General features: G+C 45.5%; 1 protein-coding gene across 2 annotated transcripts in view; it reads right to left on the bottom strand.

The window, feature by feature from the left end:
* GALNT18 (polypeptide N-acetylgalactosaminyltransferase 18) overlaps positions 1-25,471 on the bottom strand; it is a 353,506-nt gene extending 328,035 nt beyond the window's left edge. For both annotated transcript variants that reach the window (XM_032426923.1, XM_032426922.1), the window contains exon 1: positions 24,738-25,471. In XM_032426923.1, coding sequence (XP_032282814.1) covers positions 24,738-24,972 — 235 coding nt within the window. In that variant the 5' untranslated portion in view covers positions 24,973-25,471. The remainder of the gene's footprint in view (positions 1-24,737) is intronic.
* Between the last annotated feature and the right edge of the window lie 1,398 nt (positions 25,472-26,869).

Genomic DNA, 26,869 nt, shown 5'->3' with positions numbered 1-26,869 from the left:
GTCCACATCTGCCCAGAGAACAGCTGTCTCTGAGCTGGGGTTCAAAGAGGGAGCCGGTCATGTCTCAAAAGCCACAGTGTTGCTGTTATTACTGAGATTTAGTAGATTTTCTTGAATAAGTGTTTCTCCATTTCATGTATGCATGCAGAACCACTTCCAGAGACTTTAAGTGGATGGGGTGTTCAGAATAATTTTCACCAGTTATGTTTGTATCACTGGGGAAAGGATCCACAGAGCTCCTCATACGGCCATCCCTGAAGTGCTTCTCCTAACCCCATGTGATTTGCACTGAAAAAAATAATCATGTAGGAAACAGCTGGCTCCATTTACCAGTACTCTGTTTACTTCACTGTAGCCATATTTTCTAAATTAAAAATAAGGGACATGTGCTCTGGCAAGGGCTTTGTACTGCTTCCAGGTACGAGAGTCAATATGGGCAGTAAATGTTGGAAATACTAGAATTTACAATTCATTTAGATGGTTTCTGGAGACAACAGATCAGAATATTTAAAAGCGGGTTGCCCCAGAAAACCTGGAAATATATAGTTGCTAAAACTCCAGTTCTCCTAAAAAGCCATAAGGGATTCCTGGCTGATACAAGGTCTTCTTTTAACGACAGTTCTGTGTCTTCCCATCAACTAGCTCGATTTGTGTTTGGTGCTTCTCCAAAGACAATCAATTAATTCTAATAGGAATTCAACATGGAGAGACTGGGCTCTAAACAAAAAAACACCGGCAGCCAAGACTGAGTGTTGCCATGTAAAACCCATCCTCCAAGGCTGGAAATGGGCTGCTTTGTTTTAGCTCTAAATCAGTCCTCACCTCAGCATTCGGAATCTAGGGAGTTTTCTCTCCTGGGCAACTTGGGAATTTCTCAGGTAAAGCCTAGGTCTAGATGTCGGCGAGGGGAATGTAGCCTGGCAAAGTTGCGGGAAGTTAATAGGGCTGTCTCTGAAACTTCATTCCCAAATGTTCTTAAAATCAGACTCTGAAGTCACCAGGGAAATCTGGTTTTGAAATGATAGACAGACCCAATCCCCTCAGCCATCAGGATAACACACCCTCCCTGGAAATACGCATCTGTCTAATTGCTCAAGATTGTGTACAAACTGAATATTCATGATCTTCATGTTGACACAAAGGCTATATTTTTAAATGCCACTACCCAATATTTAAAATCCTTTCTCTGTCCTTAAAAAGACTCATAGATTTTATTGGATCCACTATTTGAGACACCTAGCTAGCTGGGGACTGCATAGACTATGAGCCCCAGATCTCCAGATTGGGGAAAGGGATAGAACGTACTGGGGTCAGAGTTATTGCAAAGCATAATGAGTTTATTATCTATAGATTGAATAAATATGTCTTACTCATATATGTGTGACCATTTTTCAAATGGTTTGTTTAATAAGTTAAAAATCCATTTAAAAGCATTACTGAATTTCTGATTATCTGCATCTTGTGTGGTTCACTGGTGACACCATGCTGACCATACCATGCACCTGGCTGGGTCTCAGTTTCAGGATCAGTAAAGCGAGGCAGGCTTCCTATTCAGGTGACCCATCATTGAGCCCACATCGCCGGGAGTGGGGATGGAGAGGGTGCACAAGCAATCTGTTTACAGTCTGAGATACTCCAGGCAGCCTCTGGCAACATCACACCAGTGAGTGGCAGCACCAACTGGAGCCAAGCTTATCTGACTCTAAACTCAGCACCTCTTATGAGCTGGAGGAGGTAAGACTGCTGTCTATCAGAAGGGCATGTTTGGAACCAGGACCCAGAGCACCATTTCAGAGCTTCCAGAAGCTTCCTGAATTTTGCTCCTGTTTTCTCAAACTGGCAAAAAACCAAAAGGCCTCCACTCCCAAGGCAAAGAGAAAGAGAGAAGGAATTTGGGAAGCTTTTCTGCCCCAGGAAAGAATCAGACTCAATGACAGTTTGGTATTAACTAGCTCAGCCATGCAGGGAGGCATAATTAGTTTCCCAGCCCAGAGCTTCATTCCACCGGTCCCCCACACCCCAAGGGCTACACGATCTGTTTGAAATGAAAAGAAAAATAAAATCACTGCTCTCCTCGGCTGACCCATCAGGCTATTGCTCCTGGCCGTGGGCAAAAGGTGAGGCAGCCATCTGTCTGCTGAGGTGCAAAAGAATGAAATAGTCATTTTTAAATGACATTTTCAATTTTCCCCCTATGTCTACCATGCCCTCTTCTACCCTACTGTTTAAATGATTCTTTTCAAATTGAAAATATCAGGGAATACCAGGAAAAGAAAAATCACAGTAATCTGTGGCTCCCGCTAACAGGCTGCTCTGTCCCACTGGGCCAAGTCGGAGAAGAACCTTCTTCCTGGGCCCGCTTCCCAGGCCTGCTGACTGCAGTGGGTGGGAGAAGCTGCGCCGGGCCACCGTGAAGGGCCTGCAGGTCCAAACCCAAACCGACATTCCCCAGGCGGCCACCAGGGAACCAAGGGGTTCAGCCTGGTCAATTTCTCGCTCTGTTCCCGAACCATCTTCAGCCTTTGGTGCCCAAGGAATTTCGACAAAGCAGGTAGGAAAAAAATCCTCTCCTGAGTCCAGAGCAACCCTCTCTGAGAATTCTTGCTCCTCTGCCACCTCCCACCAGAGTGTGGGAAGAGATGGTCCCAACTTACCACTGCCACCCTAAAGACACCTCAAGATGGTGGGATCCATTCTGAGGTTCTCATAGGCCTCCGTGTAGACCGGAGGCCAAGCCGCCGCCATGTGAGCTGGGAAGCCAAAGGCCACCTTTCCCTTTAGCTCCTGGGGCCCTGAAAAATTCTCGATCCTTCTTTGGAAATTAAGCTATGCTTTCTCCTTCCTATTGACTCTCTGGGTATCCATTTAAATGACCTCAACTCTGTCCTTCTTTTTGAAGCAGAGCCTCCTTGTTCAGCTGCATCTTTTCTGGCATTATTCTCTGCTTTTGGTGCAGGTTTATTTTTCCCCTTCTAGACCCACAAGATTGCTTTTGTTTGAAAGTGACCACAAGTGACAGCTTTATTAAAATAAAGATATCGAGGGTCCCCTGAAGGCTTCAAGCTCCTCTAACCAGCTGATTCCTGGGGGATCTCAGTGCAGGAAAGCACATTCTATACACACACACACACTCCACTGAGCTGCTGCTTCCCTTTGATTAAAGCTTGCGACAGCAGTGTAAGCTAGGAGGTGCCTTGAAAGAGACCCCATAAATGCGTGTTTTCCTGTCCCTGCCCCAGAAGGAAGACACAGCCTGAGACCACCTCGTGCAAGCCACCCCCAAACTTGGAGGGATGAGAATCCATTCTTCAGTCCCCTGGCCTCCCTTCCAGACAGCTTTGAAGCCAGACACCTGGATATGATGTTCCTACTAAGTAAGTGGTTTTAGGCAGGCTTGCTTATTTATTCATTCAGTCATTCAACAAATTCCTACTCAGTCCCAACTACATGCCTGCCACTGTGTCAAACAGGAGAATGGAAAAATTAGGACCCTGCCTCTACCCTCAAGGAACCCACAGTGTAATGGGAAAAGCAGATGAATAGTTACAACACAGTACAACTTTCTCATCTATAAAATGGGACTAATGATCTCATGGGCTTATTTTAAGGCCTTTATAAAATGAAGTGAACTAAACCGTGCCGAACATCTAGTCAGTGCCCAATAAATGTCAATTTTCTCTCATTTCCTCTCCTCGATGTAAAATCTCTGCCCCTCCTCCATGGGCACCACCGCTGGGATCTGCCAAGCTGGGAGAAGCCTGCTCCCAGTGCAGAGGCTGCATCTCCAGGAGCTGCCATCCACTGCGTGGAACCGAAGGCAGGTCCTGCTAACAGCTATGTCCTCAATTCTGAAGATGATCCCAGGCAGTAGATTGCAAGCCCCAAGGACCCAGACAGGCCACAGAAAGAGGACTAAGGGGTCCCCACAGATCCCAGCTATGGAAATCTACCCCTCTCTTGTCCCTTAAGCATCTGGCTTTATCCGAGAATATGTAACCAAGGATTTACTTTCCCACTGCAGAAGTTTCTTCTGAGGTTGAAGGAAATAGGAGGATGTAGAGGGAAACTTTCGAGACTTGAGTCAGACCTCCAGATCCCTCCCCCAAAGTCTCCAGGTCCCAGGGGAGGACCGCCAGGGCTGTCACCAAGTTGCACTGGGCCTTGGATACCTCAGCAAACAGGTTGAGGATGTGGTTGCAGATGTTACTTCCAGGTTCTAGCAATGCTCTGATTCTAAGTAAAGATCCCTCTAGATCTTTACCAGGCTAAAGCTTTCACAATTAAGATACAACTTGAGAAAGCTCACCTTTCTTTGCTAATAATATATGAGGCAAGAGGGGAGGACTGCATTGAGCTGCACAATACTATATGTACATTTCTAATATAGACCAGGGTGAAATAAGACATTTAATTTTCAATTTACAAAAATCAAGTCAACTTTCTGTACTTCCAAAGTAATTACAAACTTAAAAGTACTTATGCCTGTTTCACTAAAAAACAACTGGCTGTTGTTGAAAAACATTTAAATTTCACAATTGTACAGTTTTAGGTAAATAAAATAATGATTTTTCTTGTTTTGTTAACAGAATTATCTGTCTCCTAAGTGACCAAAATTAGCTCTGCTAATCAAGAAACAGCAATTGCCCAGGAGGTTTCACAGTGATTTACCACAGTTCTCTCTAGTAAGAAAGCAAAACCATCTCTCAGTTTTCTGCTGTCACTAGAAAGGAATCTTTTTTGCGAGAACTTTAAATGGATAAGTACTAAAAGGAAAAAATGTAGAGTGTATCTTCCCAATGTGAAACTACATCTATGTCTGAGTTGTAAAGAGTGTATATTAAAATTGTACCATGCCACAAAATGCATATTTTGTAGAGGGGGAAGAAAGAAAAGATTAAATTGAGTCTTCCTGACAATTGACTTAAATCACACCTTCCTGCCTGCAATTGAAATCATAAGTCATGTTGCTTTGAGTTAAATCAAATTCACCCTGGCAGGAAGATAGGCTGATGTGGGTCCAGTCCTGTCAGGAGGTGGAAACACAAGAAAACCCAAGTCTCTCCTCAAGGAGACTCTCCTTCTGCCACTGGGGAGCGTCCTTCCCCACAGATCCATCCATCACCAGGGAAATGAGACGTTGGCCAGGTAACCGGGGTGGGGGGGGGGCACCTTGCATCATTCTCCCACCAGCCAAGCTTCCTACAAACACCGCACATTCCTGATATGGTCTGCTGCCCGCTGCAATGCCAAGTGGGTTTTACAAAACAAATCTTTCTCTACAAACAGGAGCAGGTCCCCAGGACTGCAGGCTTAGAATTTCAGAGCAGGAGGCGAGTCAGACTGAGACACTTGAGCATTAGAATGAGTTTGGGCTCCCCTCTAAGCTCGCTTCTGACCTTCTCAAGCTGGATGGAACTGGGGAAGCCTTAGCACGTGCATCATGTCTAATGGCACTGAAACGGGCTTCAAATCTGCTCTTCTAGGTGTTTCGACCAGAAAATATATTCCCGATCGTATTTTCGATGTGAGCTTCAAGAAGGAAAGATAGTGGAAATGAAGGACAGAGGGAAGGGAGGGAGGCTGAAGGAAAGAATGTGCTTCCCGCCCCCATCCCTACACTGGGCACAGGCAGGCTGGGGGCGCTTTCCTGCATCACACAACAATCCCGCAATGTTAAAGGAGCAACTGCCATCATTTCTATAGCTGGGGAAACTGAGGCACGGGACAGTGAAGAGGCTTGCCCAAGGTCACCCAACCTGGAGAGGGTAGTGCTGATTCCAGGCACTCTTCCCCCCACATTAAATGAGAGGCAGGTAACTGCTGGTTCTACTTAATATCTGAGCTTAGTCTCTCCAAATCTCCCCTACTCCACGCCTCTAAATCCTCTTCATTCTTCCAAGATGTGTCATAAGTCCCAGTTCCTCGAGGAAGTCTGTTCTGACAATGCACTCTTCTAGAATTCAATTTTAACTCTCATTACACTAGTTAGCTTGCAAAAGCTCCTCAACTGTTTCTTGTATTGTCTTCTCGCCTCCATTATGAGCTTCTTAAAGGAAAGAACTATGTCCTGTATATTTTGTCATCTCCCGCCATGCCTGGCACAGAGTCAAGCCCATGAGAAGTGCTCAGGAAATAGCCACAGGACAGCCTGGATTGATGCCTTTCAAAGCTGGGCTCCTCTGCTCACCCCTGCCCATGGCTCCCCATTCCTCCCACAGTGGCCTCCAAGGCCTGCACAACCTGCTCCTCAACCAGCCCCTATCTGGCCTCATCCCCCACCCTTTCTCCCATAATCACTCTGCTGTGGCCACACTAGCTACCCTACTCTCAAATACACCAGGCACATTGCTACCCCAGGGCCTTTGCACTGGCTGTTCCCTCCACCTAGAAATCTCTCCCCCCAGACAGAGTTCACACCTATCTTTCTCCAAGTTTTTCTAATAGGAGAGCCCCTGACCACTTCATTTAACTGGGACTCTTTGTATTTTTGTCTGTGTCCCACTGAAATATCCTCACCACTTACTAGGTGTTCAATAAGTGCTAGCTGGATGAAGGAACAGAAGGATCTGAGCATGTGACCAATAGAAAGCCGGAGGACATCACAGGTCCGTCAAATTCCCAGCCATATTGGGGAAAAAATAGGAACTTGGAAGCAGGTCTGCAGTTTCTCCTGACCATCTCATGCCCCCCACCACCACCCCACCGGGGCCCAATAAACAATTCCAGCCATGGTGTCCACCTCCTATATCTGCCCACAGAGCTAGGGGCCCATCGTTACATATACTTTACCTGAATATCTCATTGTCTCAATGAAATGGGAAGTGCCTGGCAAACCTGGACATGTCTGCTGTCTCTTTTGCATGCACCAGTCCCCTCCATGCTCCCCAACCTGACCCCATGCCCTGAGCCTGGAGGACCCCCAAACCTTAGGTCTGAATGAGTGGAGGAGATGGTCTTACTCACACTAAGTCCCCTCCTGAAGAAAGTAATACTGCCAGCTTCTAGAGCCATGCCCAGAGCCTCTCTGTGCTTTCCTGAGCGCTCGGTCCCCGACAGCTCCTGGCACAAGCACCCTTCTGTGTCTCCAGGGAAGGATACCAGCACAATAGTTGCTTGGTAACCCATCCCATGGTCTTGCTTCTCTCATGCATCCTTCCAGTCTCACCTGCAACCTTTCTTCTGTTTTCCCTCGATCAGGATCACTGGAGCAGAAAAACAAGAAGATCCCTGGCCCCTTACGAAGGAGGCTTTGTAGAGTAAATGGGGTTTTATCTTGTAGTAACTGCATGATCTTGGACAGTGAACTATAGTCACTGAGCCTTGATTTCCTCCTCTGTAGAACAGGGGGTAACAACATCCCACAAGGTTGCTTACAAGGTTAAAATGAGGTAACACGTGCCATGCATTTAGCACCTAATAGATGCTCAGCAAACATTAATTCTTTTCTTCTTCCCAGCTCTTCTCCAGACAAGTGCAGGCCTATTTCTACAACCCTTCCTCACTGGTTCCTTTTTCCAATTTTTGAATCATTGATAAAAGTCTCTTTTATCCACTTTCCACTGGATTTCCCTTCTAACATAAATCTCCAGAGTCTAGTAAAATATTTTTTTAAAGCCTGGCCCAATTATAGACTTGAAGGGTCTATGTCATAATCTCGACACTTTCCTCCAAACAGTCTTTTAGAAAATAAAGCAAATCAGAGGATCAGTTTATTACTAAGCTGAGATTTAGATGTGGAAGAAACCAAAAATGTTAAAAGACTCACTTTTTCAAGCCCTTGAACTGAGAGGCAGGTCTGAAGCCTCTCCCACACCGCTCCCATTCCTCCACAGCTCCTTCTGTCTCATCAGGGAAATACTATGATGATTAATTAGGCAAACCCGTTTGTCAAGATCCTTTGAGGTGAGAACCACATAAACACCAAGCATCATAACCACAATAAAAAGACACCAGAAAACCCCTCTGCTCTGGGACCCTAACCAAGGCAGAGCTAAATAAATCTGTAGCAGAATATCAAGAAGGATCTTCCACATGGATAATAGAAAATGTCACCAGCATAAACAGGAAGAGAGATTAGTTCAATAAAGGAATAAAGTCACATTTGTGGGTCTCAAGTAAGATTTTTGCTTACTTTTAACTTCCCAGCATATAACTCACAAGGTTATTAATACAGACTCCTACTGTTTTGGGCAAATAAACACCTGCTGATGTTTTGTGCCCAAACCACTTTATTAGAGCTTTCCTTTACAGCAATTGTTTTTTTCCTTTCCAAATCCTGAGAGGCTCAGACAGCTAAAAAACAGAGTGCCGAGGCGGGAGGAATAACAAAGGAGAGAGGAGGCAGCCTGTGTGGGCAGGGAGAATGGGGCAGGGGCTGCCGGGACCCTCACTGTCCTCTTTACAACTCTCGGACAAAGTCAAGTTCAAGAGCGGAAAGCAGAACACCCAGATAGGGTGCAATCAAAAGGGCTGTTTTTGCCCTGATGCGAAGAGTTGCCATTAAACAGAATTTACCATCGTGAGAAGGTAAGGATGACCAACCATCTGGGTTTGCCCAGGCTTGGAGGGGCCTCCTTCGACCCAGGAATTACAGTTTTAAAACAGGGAAAGTCCTGGGCAAATGGGATGAATTGATCACCCCAGAAGACACATGACTATGCCAGTGAAAGGGAAAGAACACAGCACAGCACCGGGCACACAGTAAGTGCTCCCAAGTCCTGAGGGGAACTGGAATGAGCTCTAGCTTGCAGTTGGCACGCTCTGCTTTTCCCACAGGACAAGTTCCTGGGGGCTTACGATGATCCTAGCAGATCCACAATGATCCAAGAGAAAGGGCTCTCTATGGCCTCTGGAGCAGTACTGCATTCACCCTTCCAGAGCAGAGCCCTCACCTACACAAGGACAGACCACGCCTGGCTCCCTTTCCCCTACCAGTCTCCCACTTGACCTGATGAGGCCTCTGAGCTTACACCTGAACCCAGTCTTCAGTAGAATCATCTCCTGGTCCTCTCTGTGTGATTTTCACCTTTTTTTTTCTTCTGTAGAGGACATATATGCTAGACAAAGTTTCCCTTCTTGTCTCCACCACTATCAGCTGTGTGACCTTAGGTAAAGTCTAAGTCTCTATGCATCAATGTTCTCACCTCTAAAACTCTTCCCTCCGTGTTGTGAAGATAAAAAGCAAACATGTAAAAAAAAAAAAAAAAAAAATCATGTATGGATAGCATTTAGCCCAGTACCTGACACATAGGAGTTCTCTTCCTCTGTGCCTCCTGATACAATCAATCTTCCAATACTCTATATGCTTGTTGCTCTTAAAATAAACCCAGGATTTGGCTAGGATTCTCATTTGTCACTTCTGGAGCTTCACATCCCTTCTTAGCTTTCTTATGCTTATATTCATTGGCTCAAGCAATTTTGGTACTGTTCTCCCGAGTCCCAGATGCCATTAGCATGACATTTATGAGCCCAGGTTTCAAATCCTGTCCTGTCCAGATCCCTGAATTACGTTCCCATTCCTCTGGGATCTCAATGGCCTTTAATGGCCTGTCCCAGGGGACAAAGATGGATGGGCAAGGCAAACAGGTCACCACTGCTGCTTAAAATGCAACAATACCCAACAATCTTAAACAGGGTGCTCCACCTCTGTCTTAAACTCTGGACAATGGTGGAATGAACCCATTCATTCCAAAGAGTTGGCTCTAAACTTCTTCTTCAGGCATCATTTTTCATGCTCTCAACCATCCCAAGGAGAGGGGTGCAGATGCCACTTCTATGGACTCTTAAAGGGAAGTAGTAACAAAACGTAGCCCAGAGAACTATGTCTGCTGGCTCTAGTTCCATTTCAGCAGCGGCATTGTACAGGAAGCCTGTCGTGGTCTCCCTGGGGCTGGACACACAGGGCTTTCAGAAAGCTTCCTTAAGGACAGTTTCATCTCCCAAAAGCAAACCTTCACAAAACTGACATGGAATGTTGGACAGTGAAAGAGCTACATCCGAACCTCATACCCACTGGGATGATTTGTCCTAGCAATACAGTTTAATCCATAATCGTGTAGCCAGAAAAAAACTACCAAAGCATTAGTGTGCACATAATCAGGAATCCTCTTGCTTCAAGTTCCAGTTGGCTGCACTCAGCTGGGTCCATAAAAAGTACACAGACCCACACATAAGATTCCAGAACAGCAGCTGTTTCCAATCACCACCACAACAAATTTTATATCAGAACAGTTGTGCAGTCACTTGTTATTAACAATAATTTAAGTACCAAAACACAGGAATGATTAGGCTTAACTAATCAGTTGAAGGGATCTCAAGGTTATCACGTCGTCTTGCATATGAATATGCTTTCTTGAGTGGGAGAGAAAGGGATAGAGTGAGAATAAGTGCACCGTGTTGGGACATGCTTCATCCTTGCCCCGCCCTGGGGCGTGTGCCCTGCATGTGAAGGCATGTGTTTGAGGAAAGGGAAAACATCAAGCACTTCTGTGCTCACACACTGCAGTGTGGAATGGAGCTGACTCTGACCCCAAAAGCAGAGTGAGATTTGATAAGTTGACAACTGTAGGCCCCACGGAATAATCCAATCTCTACCCAATTCAAGAACCTGCAGCCCTGGAGAGACATTCAAGGCCAGCATAAAAAGTGCAGGCCAGCATTCATTTCATCTGGATCATCAACCAGCAGACCTAACCCACTCCGTCCCTTGCTGTCTACTGCAGTTGCCCAGCTCACATTTATGGACTTCTGCCCCTCCATCTTCATGCATAATCCTCTTTCTCCCCAAATCCCATCTTGCTACCTTCTGGCTACATTCATCACTCATTCAGCCTGGTGCTTCCCCAAAGAACCTTCTGCGTGACATCACCTGCAACTAGACTGCCTTCCTATATGATTCTCCACAGGGCAGCCAGCTGGCCCAGACTCTTGGACAGAACTCAAGCAATGAAAAAGGACAACAATCCGAAAGAGACCCTCAAGCCCCCCAATCAAGGCAATAGCCCATTCAGCTGTCCAAGTTAAGTGAAGTGAAATTCTATAGGATGCTAATGAAGATGGTCCAGTAACCTTGTATGTGGCTATGAATCCCATAAATACCTATGGAAAAACACAGACCAGACTAACCCGAGTGAGCTATGCTGACCTGTGAGGCCCTCACAAACCACAGAACCAGACCATGGCTCTCCAACATTTCATTCCGAATTCTCCTTGAGATTCTACATCAACCTACTTATCAAGGGCAAATAACAATTTATGTCAAGTGAATGGGAAAGAATGTGGAATTCATTTATTTTACAGCCTACACACTTCTAGATAAAAATGAAAATTCTTTGGCCATGGGAAAAAGTTGTATTCTTTGTCAAGGTTTTCCTACTCCACAAAGATGTGGTCTGGGGCTATTAATAAAGGTAATTGGGCTCAACTTCTAAATCCTGCTTTTGTACTCTTTCAAAATATCAATCACTGTTACTAATATAATTTCACATGCCACAGTTCATTCCGAAGGACAAATAGCTTTACTGTTTAAATGACACCCTTTCCTCAAATAAACTCCAAGCATTCAGCAAACATCGTATCCTCTTCTTTACAACCCTGCCAAGTCAGGGATCAGATGAGAAGGACACCAACAAATTCTAGGTGACATCCAAAAGCTACAGGGGACAAAAAAAAAAATAACCTCCCAACATCCAGACCTAGGACATTTTCTGACTTTTAGGGACCACATATGGTTTGTAATCACAGTGAGCAACCTGTTTTTACCGACCTAATGTACATTAATATGCACATAATATGCCTAACAAACTTTTAGGAAACAAAAAGCAGTTAATAATCCATTTCTCCCATTGTTGGGATGATCTTGACTCAGTGAAGTAAGATAATGGATTTGGAAATTAGTCATATAATGTAATACATTATTAATCATGGTATTCAGAAGGGTAAATAGATATTATAAGAACACTACCTAGGAATTCAATTTCCTTTAAGATTTGTTTACTCTCTTGAATTCTTTATGCTACCATCATCCCTCACAAAAATGTAACAGTCTGATCTTTCTTTTTCTCCCAAAACAGTGATTTTCAACCTTTTTTTAGAAAAGAAGCAGAGTCATTTTAAAAATATTTTACAGAACACCAAATATAAGACAGATGAAGGAGGAGATACACTGGCTGCAAGGAGGGGAGAGGTGGGTGCAGGAGGGGTCCTGGAGACTTCACTTGACCCTTTTATTTCTCAGGTCCTGGATCCAACCTTCTAGAAGCTTGGGGCTCCTGGGGCCACAGTGTGAAAACCACTGCCCTAAATCATCTATATAAAGCAAAAATTATGTATATAATATAGAATACAGGCAGTGTATATATATGTATGTGTGTGTGTATGTGTGCACATATATATATTTAGTGATCTACATAAATAAAACATATATATAAAATACACAAACACTGATATCCCAAGAGAAAAACTGGCAGAAGACACCAATACAAGGTGAAAACAAACAGGGGTAGGGGGAAGATACTAAGTTTGACAGTAATCAAAGGAGTACAAATTAAAAGAACACTTGCCAGTGATTACATTTGCCCAGAATAAGTTTAATGGTAACACCCAGGGCTGGCCAGGCTCCATGAAACTGGTACAATAATAAATTGCTGGTGGCCATGTAGAAAGATTTTGAAAACAATCTTTCATTAAAATGTTCATACTATTTAAGTCAGTAGTAATCCCACTTCTAGAAACAGATCCTTTAAAAAATAGTTCAAAAGAAGAAAAGTGAGGTGAAGATGTTTATTTCTGTGTTAATTATAGTAGAAAAGCCAATGTTCAATAATGGGTAAGTGGTTAAGTCAATAAAGGTATATCAATGATGGAATACTATGCAGCCATTAAAAATATAGTACAAGTTCAGGGCAGAGCAAGATGGCGGAGGAGTAGGAGACCTGGATTTCATCTGGTCTCAGGAATTCAGCTGGATAGGGATCAAACCATTCTGAACACCCATAAACTCAACAGGAGATCGAAGAAAAGAATAGCAACAACTCTCTGAACAGAAAAGCGACCACTTTCTGGAAGGTAGGACGTGCGGAGAAGTGAATCCGAGGTGATATTCAGGAGGATAGATGGTGGGGGAGGGGCCTCCGTCGGCCACTTCTGGCAAGTGATAGAGCCGCGGAGCACAAAATCGGAACTTTTAGAAGTCTGCTCCGCTGAGGGACGTCGCTCCAGTGGCTAAGCGGGGGTGGAAACCTCGTGGGACAGTGTGGTCTCAGGACCCTCGGGGTCACAGAAAGACTGGGGGTGCCTGAGTGTGGCAGAGCTCCCAGGTATCAGAGCGGGGAAGCTGGCTGTAGAGACGGAGCCAAGGCGCAGGCTCTCAGCTCGGGGTTGCCATAAACCGAGATCCGCGGCACAGTCGGGCCACTGCTCCTCCAGCAGGGACCCAACAAGCGGCAGATCCGGGGAGACTCCCCTTCCTCCCCCGGGGAGGAGCGGCATGGGAGCGCACCGCAGGGATCTGCGGGGTTTGGAGACTCCACACGGGGTCGGGTGCCAGAGATAGAAACGCTCGGTCACAGGCCAGCTGAGCACGGAGTGCGGCCGGAGACCGGGGAGATGGGAGTGACTGACGGCTTTTCTCTGGGGGTGCAGTGAGGAGTGGGGCCCCGAGTTCTGGGCTCCTCCGGAGCGGAGATTGGGAGGCCGCCATTTTCACTCTCGACCTCCAAAGCTGTACGACAGCTTGCAGGGAACAAAAGCTCCCGAGAGCAAACCCGAGCAGATTACTTAGCCCAACCGGGCAAGGGTGGGGCAATTCTGCCTCAGGCAAAGACATTTGGGAACCACGGCAACAGGCCCCTCCCCCAGAAGATCAGCCAGAACAGCCAGCCAAGACCAAGTTTACCGATCAATGAGAACGGCAGAACTCCAGCGCTAGGGGAATACTGCACATAGAATCCATGGCTTTTTTACCATGATTCTGTAGTCTTTCAAAGTTAATTTTTTTTTTAACTTTTTTTTTTGAATTTTTCTTTTTCCCTTTTTCAACCAACATCTTATCAATCCCGTTTTTAAAAAAACATTTTTATTTTTCATTTTTAGAGTCATATTCTATCCCTTCATAATAGTTACCCGTATTTTTGGCATATATATATAAGTTGTTCTCTCTTTAAAAATTTGAGATAGTTTCTTCTAACAGATCAAAATATACCCTAAATCTCTAGAGTATGGTTTTTTTCTACTCCCCTGCCTGATCACATTCTCTCCTTTTTCTTTTTCCTTTTTTTTAAATCCTCTTCTTTCTTTTTTCAAACAACTTCTTAGCAATTCCTTTTATAAAATTTTTTATAATTTCCATCTTTACAGTCATATTCCATCCCTTCATCATATCAACCCTTATTTTTGTACATATATAAGTTTTTCTTTCTTTAAAATTTTGGGAGGCACTTTCTTCTAACAGACCAAAATATACCCAAAATCTAGTGTGTGGCACTGATCTATGCACCAGCCTGATATTTGATCATATTCTGTTTTTTTTTGTTTTGTTCCATTTTTGTTTGTTTTTATCTTTTTCTTTTTCTTTTTTTTTCTTTTTCTTTTTCTTTTTTCTTTCTTTCCCTTTCTTTTCCCCCGGCTTCACGTCTTTTCTGATTTGTTTGGAGTATATTTTCTGGGGACGTTGTTACCCTGTTAGCATTTTGTTCTCTCATTAATCTATTCTCCTCTGGACAAAGTGACAAGATGGAAAAAATCACCTCAACAAAAAGAACAAGAGGTAGTACCAACTGCCAGGGACCTACTCAATACGGACATTAGTACGATGTCAGATCTAGAGTTCAGAATCATCACTTTAAAGATACTAGCTGGGCTTGAAAAAAGCATGGAAGTTATTAGGAGAAATCCTTTCTGGAGAAATAAAAGAACTAAAATCTAACCAAGTAGAAATCAAAAAGGCTATTAATGAGGTGCAATCAAAAATGGGGGTGCTAACTGCTAGGATAAATGAGGCAGAAGAGAGAATCAGTGATATAGAAGACCAAATGATAGAAAATAAAGAAGCTGAGAAAAAGAGAGATAAACAACTACTGGATCACGAGGGCAGAATTCGAGAGATAAGCGATACCATAAGATGAAACAACATTAGAATAATTGGGATCCCAGAAGAAGAAGAGAGAGAGGGGCAGAAGGTATACTGGAGCAAATTATAGCAGAGAACTTCCCTAATTTGGGGAAGGAAACAGGCATCAAAATCCAGGAAGCACAGAGAACCCTCCTCAATATCAATAAAAATAGGTCAACACCCTGACATATAATAGTGAAACTTATGAGTCTCAGAGACAAAGAGAAAATCCTGAAAGCAGCTCGGGAGAAGAGATATGTAACCTACAATGGTAGAAACATTAGATTGACAACAGACCTATCCACAGAGACCTGGCAGGCCAGAAAGGACTGGCAGGATATATTCAGAGCACTAAATGAGAAAAATATGCAGCCAAGAATACTATATCCAGCTAGGCTGCCATTGAAAATAGAAGGAGAGATAAAAAGCTTCCAGGACAAACAAAAACTAAAGGAATTTGCAAACACGAAACCAGCCCCACAAGAAATATTGAAAGGGGTCCTCTAAGCAAAGAGATAATATACAGTAACAGTCACCTTACAGGCAATACAATGGCACTAAATTCCTATCTTTCAATAGTTACCCTGAATGTAAATGGGCTAAATGCCCCAATCAAAAGACACAGGCTATCAGATTGGATTAAAAAACAAGACCCATCGATATGCTGTCTGCAAGAGACTCATTTTAGACCCAAAGGCACCCCCAGATTGAAAGTGAGGGGGTGGAAAACCATTTACCATGCTAATGGACACCAAAAGAAAGCTGGGGTGGCAATCCTTAGATCAGACAAATTAGATTTTAAACCAAAGACTGTAATAAGAGATGAGGAAGGACACTATATCCTACTTACAGGGTCTATCCAACAAGAAGATCTAACAATTGTAAATATCTATGCCCCTAACATGGGAGCAGCCAACTATATAAGGCAATTAATAACAAAAGCAAAGAAACACATCGACAACAATACAATAATAGTGGGGGACTTTAACACCCCCCTCACTGAAATGGACAGATCATCTAAGCAAATAACAAGGAAATAAAGACTTTAAATGACACACTGGACCAAATGGACTTCACAGACATATTCAGAACATTCCATCCCAAAGCAACAGAATACACATTCTTCTCTAGTGCCCATGGAACATTCTCCAGAATCGATCACCTCCTAGGTCACAAATCAGGTCTCAACCAGTACCAAAAGATTGGGATAATTCTCTGCCTATTTTCAGACCACAATGCTTTGAAACTAGAACTCAATCACAAGAGGAAAGTCGGAAAGAACTCAAATACATGGAGGCTAAAGAGCATCCTACTAAAGAACGAATGGGTCAACCAGGAAATTAAAGAAGAATTAAAAAAATTCATGGAAACCAATGAAAATGAAAACACAACTGTTCAAAATCTTTGGGATGCAGCAAAGGCAGTCCTAAGAGGAAAGTATATACCAATACAAGCCTTTCTCAAGAAACAAGAAAGGTCTCAAGTACACAACCTAACCCTACACCTAAAGGAGCTGGAGAAAGAACAGCAAATAAAGCCTAAACCCAGCAGGAGAAGAGAAATAATAAAGATCAGAGCAGAAATCAATGAAATAGAAACCAAAAGAACAGTAGAAGAGATCAACGAAACTAGGAGCTGGTTCTTTGAAAGAATTAACAAGATTGATAAACCCCTGGCCAGACTTATCAAAAGGAAAAGAGAAATGACCCAAATAAATAAAATCATGAATGAAAGAGGAGAGATCACAACCAACACCAAAGAAATACAAACAATTATAAGAACATATTATGAGCAACTCTATACCAGCAAATTAGATAACCTGGAAGAAATGGATGCATTCCTAGAGATGTATCAACTACCAAAACTGAACCTGGAAGAAATAGAAAACCTGAACAGACCTATAACCACTAAGGAAATTGAAGCAGTCATCAAAAATCTCCCAACAACAAAAGCCCAGGGCCAGATGGCTTCCCAGGGGAATTCTACCAAACATTTAAAGAATAATTAATACCTATTCCTCTGAAACTTTTCCAAAAAAATAGAAATGGAAGGAAAATTTCCAAACTCGTTTTATGAGGCCACCATTACCTTGATCCCAAAACCAGACAAAGACCCCATCAAAAAGGAGAATTACAGACCAATATCCCCGATGAACATGGATGCAAAAATTCTCACCAAAATACTAGCCAATAGGATCCAACAGTACATTAAAAAGATTATTCACCACGACCAAGTGGGATTTATCCCTGGGCTGCAACGTTGGTTCAACATCCACAAATCAATCAACGAGATACAATACATTAACAAAAGAAAGAACAAGAATCATATGATCCTCTCAATAGATGCAGAAAAAGCATTTGACAAAGTACAGCATCTTTTCTTGATCAAAACTCTTCAGAGTATAGGGATAGAGGGTACATACTTCAATATCATAAAAGCCATCTATGAAAAACCTACAGCGAATATCATTCTCAATGAGGAAAAACTGAGAGCTTTCCCCCTAAGGTCAGGAACGCGGCAGGGATGTCCACTATCACCACTGCTATTCAACATAGTATTAGAAGTCGTAGCCACAGCAATCAGACAGCAAAAAGAAATCAAAGGCATCCAAATCGGCAAAGAAGAAGTCAAACTCTCACTCTTTGCAGATGATATGATACTCTATGTGGAAAACCCCAAATACTCCACCCCAAAACTGCTAGAACTCATACAGGAATTCAGTAAAGTGGCAGGATATAAAATCAGTGCACAGAAGTCAGTGGCATTCCTATACACCAACAACAAGACAGAAGAAAGAGAAATTAAGGAGTCAATCCCATTTACAATTGCACCCAAAACCATAAGATACCTAGGAAGAAATCTAACCAAAGAGGCAAAGGATCTGTACTCAGAAAACTATAAAATACTCATGAAAGAAATTGAGGAAGACACAAAGAAATGGAAAAACGTTCCATGCTCACGGATTGAAGAACAAATATTGTGAAGATGTCAATCCTACCTAGAGCAATCTACGCATTCAATGCAATCCCCATCAAAATACCATCCATTTTTTTCAAAGAAATGGAACAAATAATCCTAAAATTTGTATGGAACCAGAAAAGACCCAGCATAGCCAGAGGAATGTTGAAAAAGAAAAGCAAAGCTGGCGGCATCACAATTCCGGACTTCCAGCTCTATTACAAAGCTGTCATCATCAAGACAGTATGGTACTGGCACAGAAACAGACACACAGATCCATGGAACAGAATAGAGAGCCCAGAAATGGACCCTCAACTCTATGGTCAACTCATCTTTGACAAAGCAGGAAAGAATGTCCAATGGAAAAAAGACAGCCTCTTCAACAAATGGTGTTGGGAAAATTGGACAGCCACATGCAGAAGAATGAAACTGGACCATTTCCTTACACCACACACAAAAATAGACTCCAAATGGTTGAAAGACCTCAGTGTGAGACAGGAGTCCATCAAAATCCTAAAGGAGAACACAGGCAGCAACCTCTTCGACCTCAGCCGCAGCAACTTCTTCCTAGAAACATCGCCAAAGGCAAGGGAAGCAAGGGCAAAAATGAACTATTGGGACTTCATCAAGATAAAAAGCTTTTGCACAGCAAAAGAAACAGTCAACAAAACCAAAAGACAACTGACAGAATGGGAGAAGATATTTGCAAATGACAAATCAGATAAAGGGCTAGTATCCAAAATCTACACCAACATCCAAAGAACAAATGATCCAATCAAGAAATGGGCAGAAGACATGAACAGACATTTTTCCAAAGAAGACATCGAAATGGCCAACAGACACATGAAAAAGTGCTCAACATCGCTCGGCATCAGGGAAATCCAAATCAAAACCTCAGTGAGATGGCACCTCACACCAGTCAGAATGGCTAAAATTAACAAGTCAGGAAACGACAGATGTTGGCGGGGATGTGGAGAAAGGGGAAGCCTCCTACACTGTTGGTGGGAATGCAAGCTGGTGCAGCCACTCTGGAAAACAGTATGGAGGTTCCTCAAAAAGTTGAAAATAGAGCTACCCTACGATCCAGCAATTGCACTACTGGGTATTTATCCCAAAGATACAAACGTAGGGATCCGAAGGGGTACGTGCACCCCGATGTTTATAGCAGCAATGTCCACAATAGCCAAACTGTGGAAAGAGCCAAGATGTCCATCGACAGATGAATGGATAAAGAAGATGTGGTATATATATACAATGGAATATTATGCAGCCATCAAAAGGAATGAGATCTTGCCATTTGCAACGATGTGGATGGAACTGGAAGGTTTATGGTGAGCGAAATAAGTAAATCAGAGAAAGACATGTATCATATGACCTCACTGATATGAGGAATTCTTAATCTCAGGAAACAAACTGAGGGTTGCTGGAGTGGGGGGTGGGGTGGGAAGGATGGGGTGGCTGAGTGATAGACACTGGGGAGGGTATGTGCTATGATGAGTGCTGTGAATTGTGCAAGACTGTTGAATCACAGATCTATACCTCTGAAACAAATAATGCAATATATGTTAAGAAAAAAAAAAAAGAAGAAGAAGAAGATAGCAGGAGGGGAAGAATGAAGGAGGGGAAATCGGAGGGGGAGATGAACCATGAGAGATGATGGACTCTGAAAAACAAACTGAGGGTTCTGGGGGGGGGGTGGGAGGATGGGTTAGCCTGGTGATGGGTATTAAAGAGCGCATGTTCTGCATGGAGCACTGGGTGTTATGCACAAACAATGAATCATGGAACACTGCATCAAAAACTAATGATGTAATGTATGGTGATTAACATAACAATAAAAAAATTGAAAAAATACATAGTACAAGTTCTCCTTAAAAACCCTCTACTTAGTTACCCTCCAGAGGAATCGCACCTTCAATCCCCCTGGAAAACAAGCCCCAAGATAGCTTTGTTCCTCTGTTTTCTCTCCTACCCCACCCCCACTCACATCTCCAGCTAACAATTGAGCTGTATGCTTACCAACACTCCTCTGAGTTTGTTCCCAAATGTGTTTATACTTTTGGTACTTGTCATTGTAACAGCATAATTTAATTACATATTCTATAAACCAATGGAATATGACTGCTAAGAAGATGAGAGTTGCTGTTTCTAAGAAAATTAATTTCACTGCTTTGGAAAGACTTTATAAAGCTAGTCACTTACATAGCAGTCAGATTGCATGTGAGCAAAATCACTGCAAAGGACAAGATAAAAGTCATAAAAATTTAGGCTACTACATGGAGGTTGCTTCATAAGCATCTTTAAGTTCTCAATGAATTTTAAAGAAAACAGAACTAGAAATCAGTCTCTGTAAGCAGCACATTATGGGCGTGGTTTAGGCAAGGAAGATGCTCAGAAAGGCAGTTGGCCCACCCAGCCCAAAGACAAAGCCCTGGCCTTAACATCAAAAGGCTGGCAAATGAATGTACAACACATTCAAAAATAATATGAAAATAAAATATTTACTGCACGTGTGCAATATTTTGTTTTATTCTCCTCTTTGCCGAGTTATTCAGTTAACTAAATTAAACCCCAATTGTGTTGATTGTTGTCCCTTAAAAACAAGTCTACATGACAGGGTCCAGGAGTGTCTTGATTCACCACTGTATCCAACGTCACCTCCCCGGTGTGCTGCCTGGTACATATTAGGTCTCCAATAAATAAAGACTGAATCAATAAACTATGTAGCAAACATGAAAAAAAAAAAAAAAAACACTTCTAACAAGAAGCAAGCTGAAAAAAAGGAGAATATAAAATTACATGTGAACCATGACTACACCTTTGTTTTTAAATATGGAGGCAGATGGGCAAAGTTAGAAGGGAATGTTCAAAACGCAAAATAGTTGGGTTAGAGTAGAATGCACTAGAGGCAATTTTATACATTTTTAAATATTTTCTTTAATATTGGCACAATCTTTTACAGATTCAAAAAGGTACTAATCAAGAAAAGGAGAAAGCTGTTTGGGGTTCTACTGGACTTCAAAATAAGAATCGCACCAACACTGCTGTTTCTCGGCAGTCTCCAACATGTAGGCCTCCTTCAGCGGACCCTCTGCCTCATCCACCTCACCACCTCCAGCAATCCATCTTTCTCCTCCAAAGAGCGAACCTGTACTAACACGGATTTCGTGTCTCCAATCCAACAGGATGTTATTTTTGAAATCTGGAGCTATCTACCCTCTCCTTTACCATAGATTTGGTTTAAAAAAAATAAAAATTCTCAAAACTGCAGTTTACATTCCCAAGAGATTCTCAAACACCATCTAATTAAATCATTCAATCAGAAAACAAATTAAAATGAAATATCACTGCAAACCCCAAGAGGAAAATAAGCTTTTCAGTCATGACTAGAACAGACCTGTAGGGTGATGCTCCAAAGCCTCTTCTAATTGCAAGTCCTATGGAACATTCTGCTGAACATTTTGTGACATTTGCAGTTTCCGGGACAACTTTCCTTCCAAAGCAAAGAGGAGCCTGAGCAAGGCTCCAAAGCAAAACATATTCATTTGAGAATGGAAACGCTTTCATTAATAACTAACTGGTGCACTGGGCATCCACACTGTGTACTTATTCATCCATCCATTCATCCATCCAGCACCTACTCTGTAGAATGTGCCAGAAACTGTCCTGGGTATTCCATGAACACTTTTTTAGTGAATGTAACCTCTGCCTCTCAGCATGAGATAAAACAAAACCCAGAGCTTCCTGAGTTTATCTACGGAAGAGTCTCGAAGTGGAAAGGCTATGACTTCATCATTCCTTGGCCATTCTCTGAGGTCTCTCATTCTGACACCCACCCCCACCATCAAGTAACTCCAGGGGAGCACTGTTCCCCCTGTGATCTGCTGGCCCTCTAGAGGACAGTATAGTACGTGGTTAAGAACACAGACTCTGAAGAAGCCACATAAGCTGGGTTTAAATCTTCGAACTACCATGTACCAGTGATGTGACCCTAGACAAATCATATAATCTCCCCATCTGTAAAATAGAGTTAATATTACCCATCTCATAGGGTTGTGATGATTAAATTAGTCGATATACATAAAGCACTTAGAATGGTACCTGGCACATAATGGGTGCTATATAATTTTCAGCTGTTATCATTATCCTTTCTTCTCCACTCCCCCAGCTCAGCAGACTAAACTGGGTTGCTCAAAAGGCTGTACTGATTAGAGGAAATGTGACAGTGGAATACACATGAACGGTCCACATCACCAAGTATAAGAGTCGGATTGTCCTTTCCCACCCTCTGCCTTCAGAGAGCTGCACTTGGCCAGTCCCAAACTTTGCAGGCCTCTTACTTAAATCAAGTAAACCCCTAGGTTTCCTTACTTCCCTGCATCCTAGCTCTGGATGGCCCCAGCACCACTGGGGGGCGGGGGTTGTCAGTAGTCATCACTACACCATCATAGCACAACCATCCAACTAATCTCTGCCCTCTACCTGCCTCCTATCTAGTCTTCCCCAAGCCACTGACTCTTCCCCACTCCTCTACAGGTTGTGGCTTCTGCCTTTCTGTCCTGAGAATCTGGTCATTTCTGAATATCCACAGGAGTCCTAATACAGTCAGTGCACATACACAAGAGAACTGGACCAACCATGTCTTCAGAATCCCGTTCTGTCTTTGCTTCCTATTTCTCCCAATTTTTTCAGGTATATATTTTAAAGTTCAGAACGATGCATAGTTACAAGGTTTCCTGGGAACAAAATCACAAAGGCTCCTTTCAGCTTTAACACTGTACTCATTTTCATGTACAGCCTTATAAATCATGTGACGTGGTCCACATTCAACATGACAGGGGCTACTCTGTGATGAGCTCATGGGTTAACAACGTATCCTCACCGTTTCCCAAAGTAGTACCTCGCTCACCTCCTCCCTGAGCAGACTGGAAAGCACAAGAGAACCATTTTCCAGGAATATATATATATACACATACACACAGAATCTGTGAATGAAAATCTCTCAAAATCTGTAGGCAAACTGGAAACGTCAAAGTAAGGTATGGCCTTGTGTCTCCCTGGGAACATTCTGAATCACCCTGGGGCAAACACCGTACTTCTGTCGCTGATGAACTGTCAGTCCAGACCCACAGGATAGAAAAAGTAAGAAACAGCAGCAACAGGAACCATCAGATGGATAAACTGGTCTGCCAAGCCCAGGGCCAGTTTGAGAGGCAGAGGCAGGTATGAAGGAGAAGCTGCCAGGGGTCCCCTTTGCTAGGAAGTGTCCCCAAGCCCTGGGCTTGGTTTGAAGTCATCAGTTAGAAAGCACGAGCGGTATGTACACCTCTCCTGCCCTCACCTGAACCTTCCCTGGGACCTATGGGGAAATAGACCAACTGTGGACACAGCAGCTCTCCCTACCTTAGCAGGGGCAGCTGGGGCAGAAGCAGATCCAGACGCCTACGTGTGAACAAAAGAGAGTGCTCCTGGGGGAGAAAGGCTTCCATTCAACCAGATATTTGCCAAGGTCTGCTGGGCAGTGGACCCAGAGCCTGGCTGGGCTGCCACGTTTACAGGTGAACAAGGCTCCCTGCCTTTAAGAAGCTCCCACTCCTGGGAGAGAGCAGGGGAAGCGGGGAGGTGAAGAAAAGAAGTGTGAACGTGTGAGACGCGCGCGTGTGTGCACACCCAGCACCAGTGCCCCGCGGTGCCGGGAGCTCTCCATCGCCTGCCTCTGACAGCACATCAGACGGGGTCTCCTCGGGAGAGCTCCCGTACCCCATCCTCCCCTTGGCCCCAGCCCTGACCTGGAGGGAGCGCAACCACCTCGCGCAGCCTTAGACTCCAGACCCACTGCGACCGAGTCTGTCTGCTCCGCCCCAACCGCTCCCTGGGCCTGGGAGTGGAGCTACCGGAGGGAACGGCCTTCACCGGGCTCCGCGGGGAAGGCACAGCCCAGGGTGGGCTGTCTGGGTCCTAGGCGGATGCGCCACCGCAGTGGACAGAGCTCCAGGCTCCTCTGCTTCTTCCCCGAGTCGACACCTGCTCCTGGAGAGGGTCTTGGACCCACTGGCTGTGATGGGGGTGGGGACCGCTATAGGTTCGAACAGCACCCCCAGCCACAGATTCCCGGTACATGTCCAACCGCCCACGGACGGCGCACAGCAGGGCTGGGGCTGGGTCTACGCAATCGTCCTAGCCCCGGCTTGTCCCACAGCCTGTAGGTTCTAAATGCCAAAGACTGGGGCCGCGCAAGCATCTCGCCCTGGGCCCTTACTCGGGCCAAAGGAGCTCCACTGCCCGCGCCCGCTCTCTCCTGCACACACACAAACATTCACGTACACACACTCTGAGCCGGACCTCCGTGTGATCCCGAGAGCCGGCGAGCAACCAGCCGGGAGTCTCAGGCACATTTGGACACGTGCGCAGCGCGCCCCCACACCGCCAGTGAGCTGCACACACCCGCGCGTGGAGCCCCGCGCACACACGTGTGCCCTGGAGAAGCGCGCACCGCCGCGGACAGCGAGGGTCTCCCACGCAGGCGAGAGCGCACCCGCAGCCCCCCAAGCGTCTGCGGCCTCAGACCCCGCCGCCGCTGGCTCCATGCGCACCCGCCCCAGCGCACCCCGGGCCGCGCCAGGCACTCCCCGGCCTTGTGAGCCGCCCAAGTTTCCCGGGGCGCCCGTACCTTGGATATGCTGCTTGATGACATTCTCCAGGTGGTCCAGCCGTTCAATAATCTTCAGGGTGTCCCCTTTGTCTTCCTCCAGCTTCTTGTCAGGCGCCGGCTCCTGCCCCCGCACATACACGCTGGCGATGTAGTTGGTGACCCAGCCCACGTAGAGCAGACATATGATGTTGGTCATGCCGCTCAGGATCACGCAAGTGGACACCAAAGTTTTGGTCTTCCTGGTGCACACCATTCTGGGCTCCCTCCTCCATATAGAGCTCCCGGGGGACCCTCCTCGCCGCGCGCCGGCACTCCCCCGCGCGCACACCCCCCCAGCCCGCCCGGGGCCGCTCGGCGCCCGAGCACCTGAGTCCCGAGGTCCTCCACAGCCTGGGCTGCTCGCCGTGGAGCCGCCGTGCCCAAGTTTGGAGCTCCCGCCGCTGGCCACCCGGAGAGAGAGCTTGACAAAGGAAATGAGGTGGATTTTGTTTCCAAATTAAAAATCTCCGAGCCCTTCTGGAAGCGGTCACGGGTGGCCCGCAGCCGCGCGCCCGGATACGCGCGTCTGGGAAACTTTGCCACAGCCTGGGTCCGCGGCCGCGCCGTTTCCCATCGCCAGGCGCGGATTGCCTTGGCGGTCCGACCGGCCCGCGCTGCTGGAAGGACGGCGGCGGCGGCGGCGGCAGCGGGGAGAGCGGCGGAGCAGAGCGGCCCGGTCCCCTCCGAGCGACAAGCGCCGCCACCAATCGCGCTCCGGCTCGGGAGAGGGGCCGGTGCTGGGCGGCCGCGGACCAACAAGGAGGGCGCGGGGGGCGGAGTCCGGCCCCCGGGCCCCACCTGCTGGCCGCCCCTGGCTCCCGCCCTCCAGGGACGCGCCTGAGCCTCCACCGGCGGCCGCGCTGGCTGCCCCAGACCCGAGGCTCCCGGAGGCGGCGCGCCGCCAGGCTCAGCCCCTAGGTCCGCAGATTCCACCTCTAGGGAATTCCATCTCTGGCTCTTGCGCCGGCACCTCCGGTCTTTGCGGGGTCTCGCGGCTCAGCGCCCCTCAGCGGGGCTTCTCGTCCCAGTCCCACTGGCCGACTCCGCGTCCCTCTTGGAAGCAGAGAGGCCAGGGAAGCTTGGGCGGGATCGTCTGACTAGTCTTGCCCTTGGTCAGGCCCCGTGGGCATCCACTTCTTCCTTAGCCTCACTTCGACCTCCCCCCGTCCCAAGCCCTCTGTCTGCCGGCTTCCTGGATGTCTCCAGACTTGGCAACTGTCAAAGGAGCTAACCCTCCTAGGAATCTCCCAGATTTTGGACCACCACTATGACCACCAAACCTCTGGAAGAGTTTTGCTCCTATCTAGATTTTTTTTTTTAAGTCTGCACAGCTCCCAGAACAAAACTGTGCCCTGTAACCCAGTTGTCGTCCACGTGGGACCAGGCTCGTGTCAGTGCATTGGGAAATCCCGCACAGCAATATCCCAGGGGTGTGGGGAGGGGATACAGAGGCACGGGGTGGAATTATGCTGTGAACTGTAAAGTCCCCATGCATGCTGTTTGTAATTGGTGTTAGAGAGGACAGAACTGTGACTGACAGCAAAGGGACATAGCTGGACTCTAATGGCTGACACTATTTTTTTGTTATAAGAGCAAATGTACTTATTCATATTAACCCCTTCTGCTGAAGTCACTTCTCAGCACCAATAAAAATCTTCTAAACAAAGACTCTTTAAAACACAGATTCATATCCTCTTCCCCATCTGTGGGGACATTTCCTGAAGACTCAGGGAGGCAGCCTGGGGCACAGCCACCCGGTACACCAGCACCCCGGGGGCCAGGGGCATAGTACTCAAGGCGGCTCTTTCAAGTGATATTTTCTGGATTCCAAGAACTGGCCCCACAAAAGAGGGAGGGCACAAAACCAAAGAAGGAGCACTTTATGGCCATCAGCCAAGGGCTGATCAACCAAAACCCCCCAAAATATGCTATGACACCAACTGGAAGATTTCTCTTTACCCATGGCTGGAAACGAGTTTGGAGGAGAATAGAGGAGGATAGTATGTATGTGTCCATATGTGTGAGAGAAGAAGACACACATACACACTAATCCTTCTCTGAAAAAATAAAGGGGGGGGGTGTAAAGAAATCTACAACCAGGAAGGAATAAA

This window comes from Phoca vitulina, unplaced genomic scaffold (genome assembly GCF_004348235.1).
Source record: "Phoca vitulina isolate PV1807 unplaced genomic scaffold, GSC_HSeal_1.0 scaffold36, whole genome shotgun sequence".
In the NCBI taxonomy this organism is placed as follows: domain Eukaryota; kingdom Metazoa; phylum Chordata; class Mammalia; order Carnivora; family Phocidae; genus Phoca; species Phoca vitulina.
Note: the sequence above shows the minus strand (reverse complement) of the source record. Positions and strands in the feature narration are given on the sequence as shown.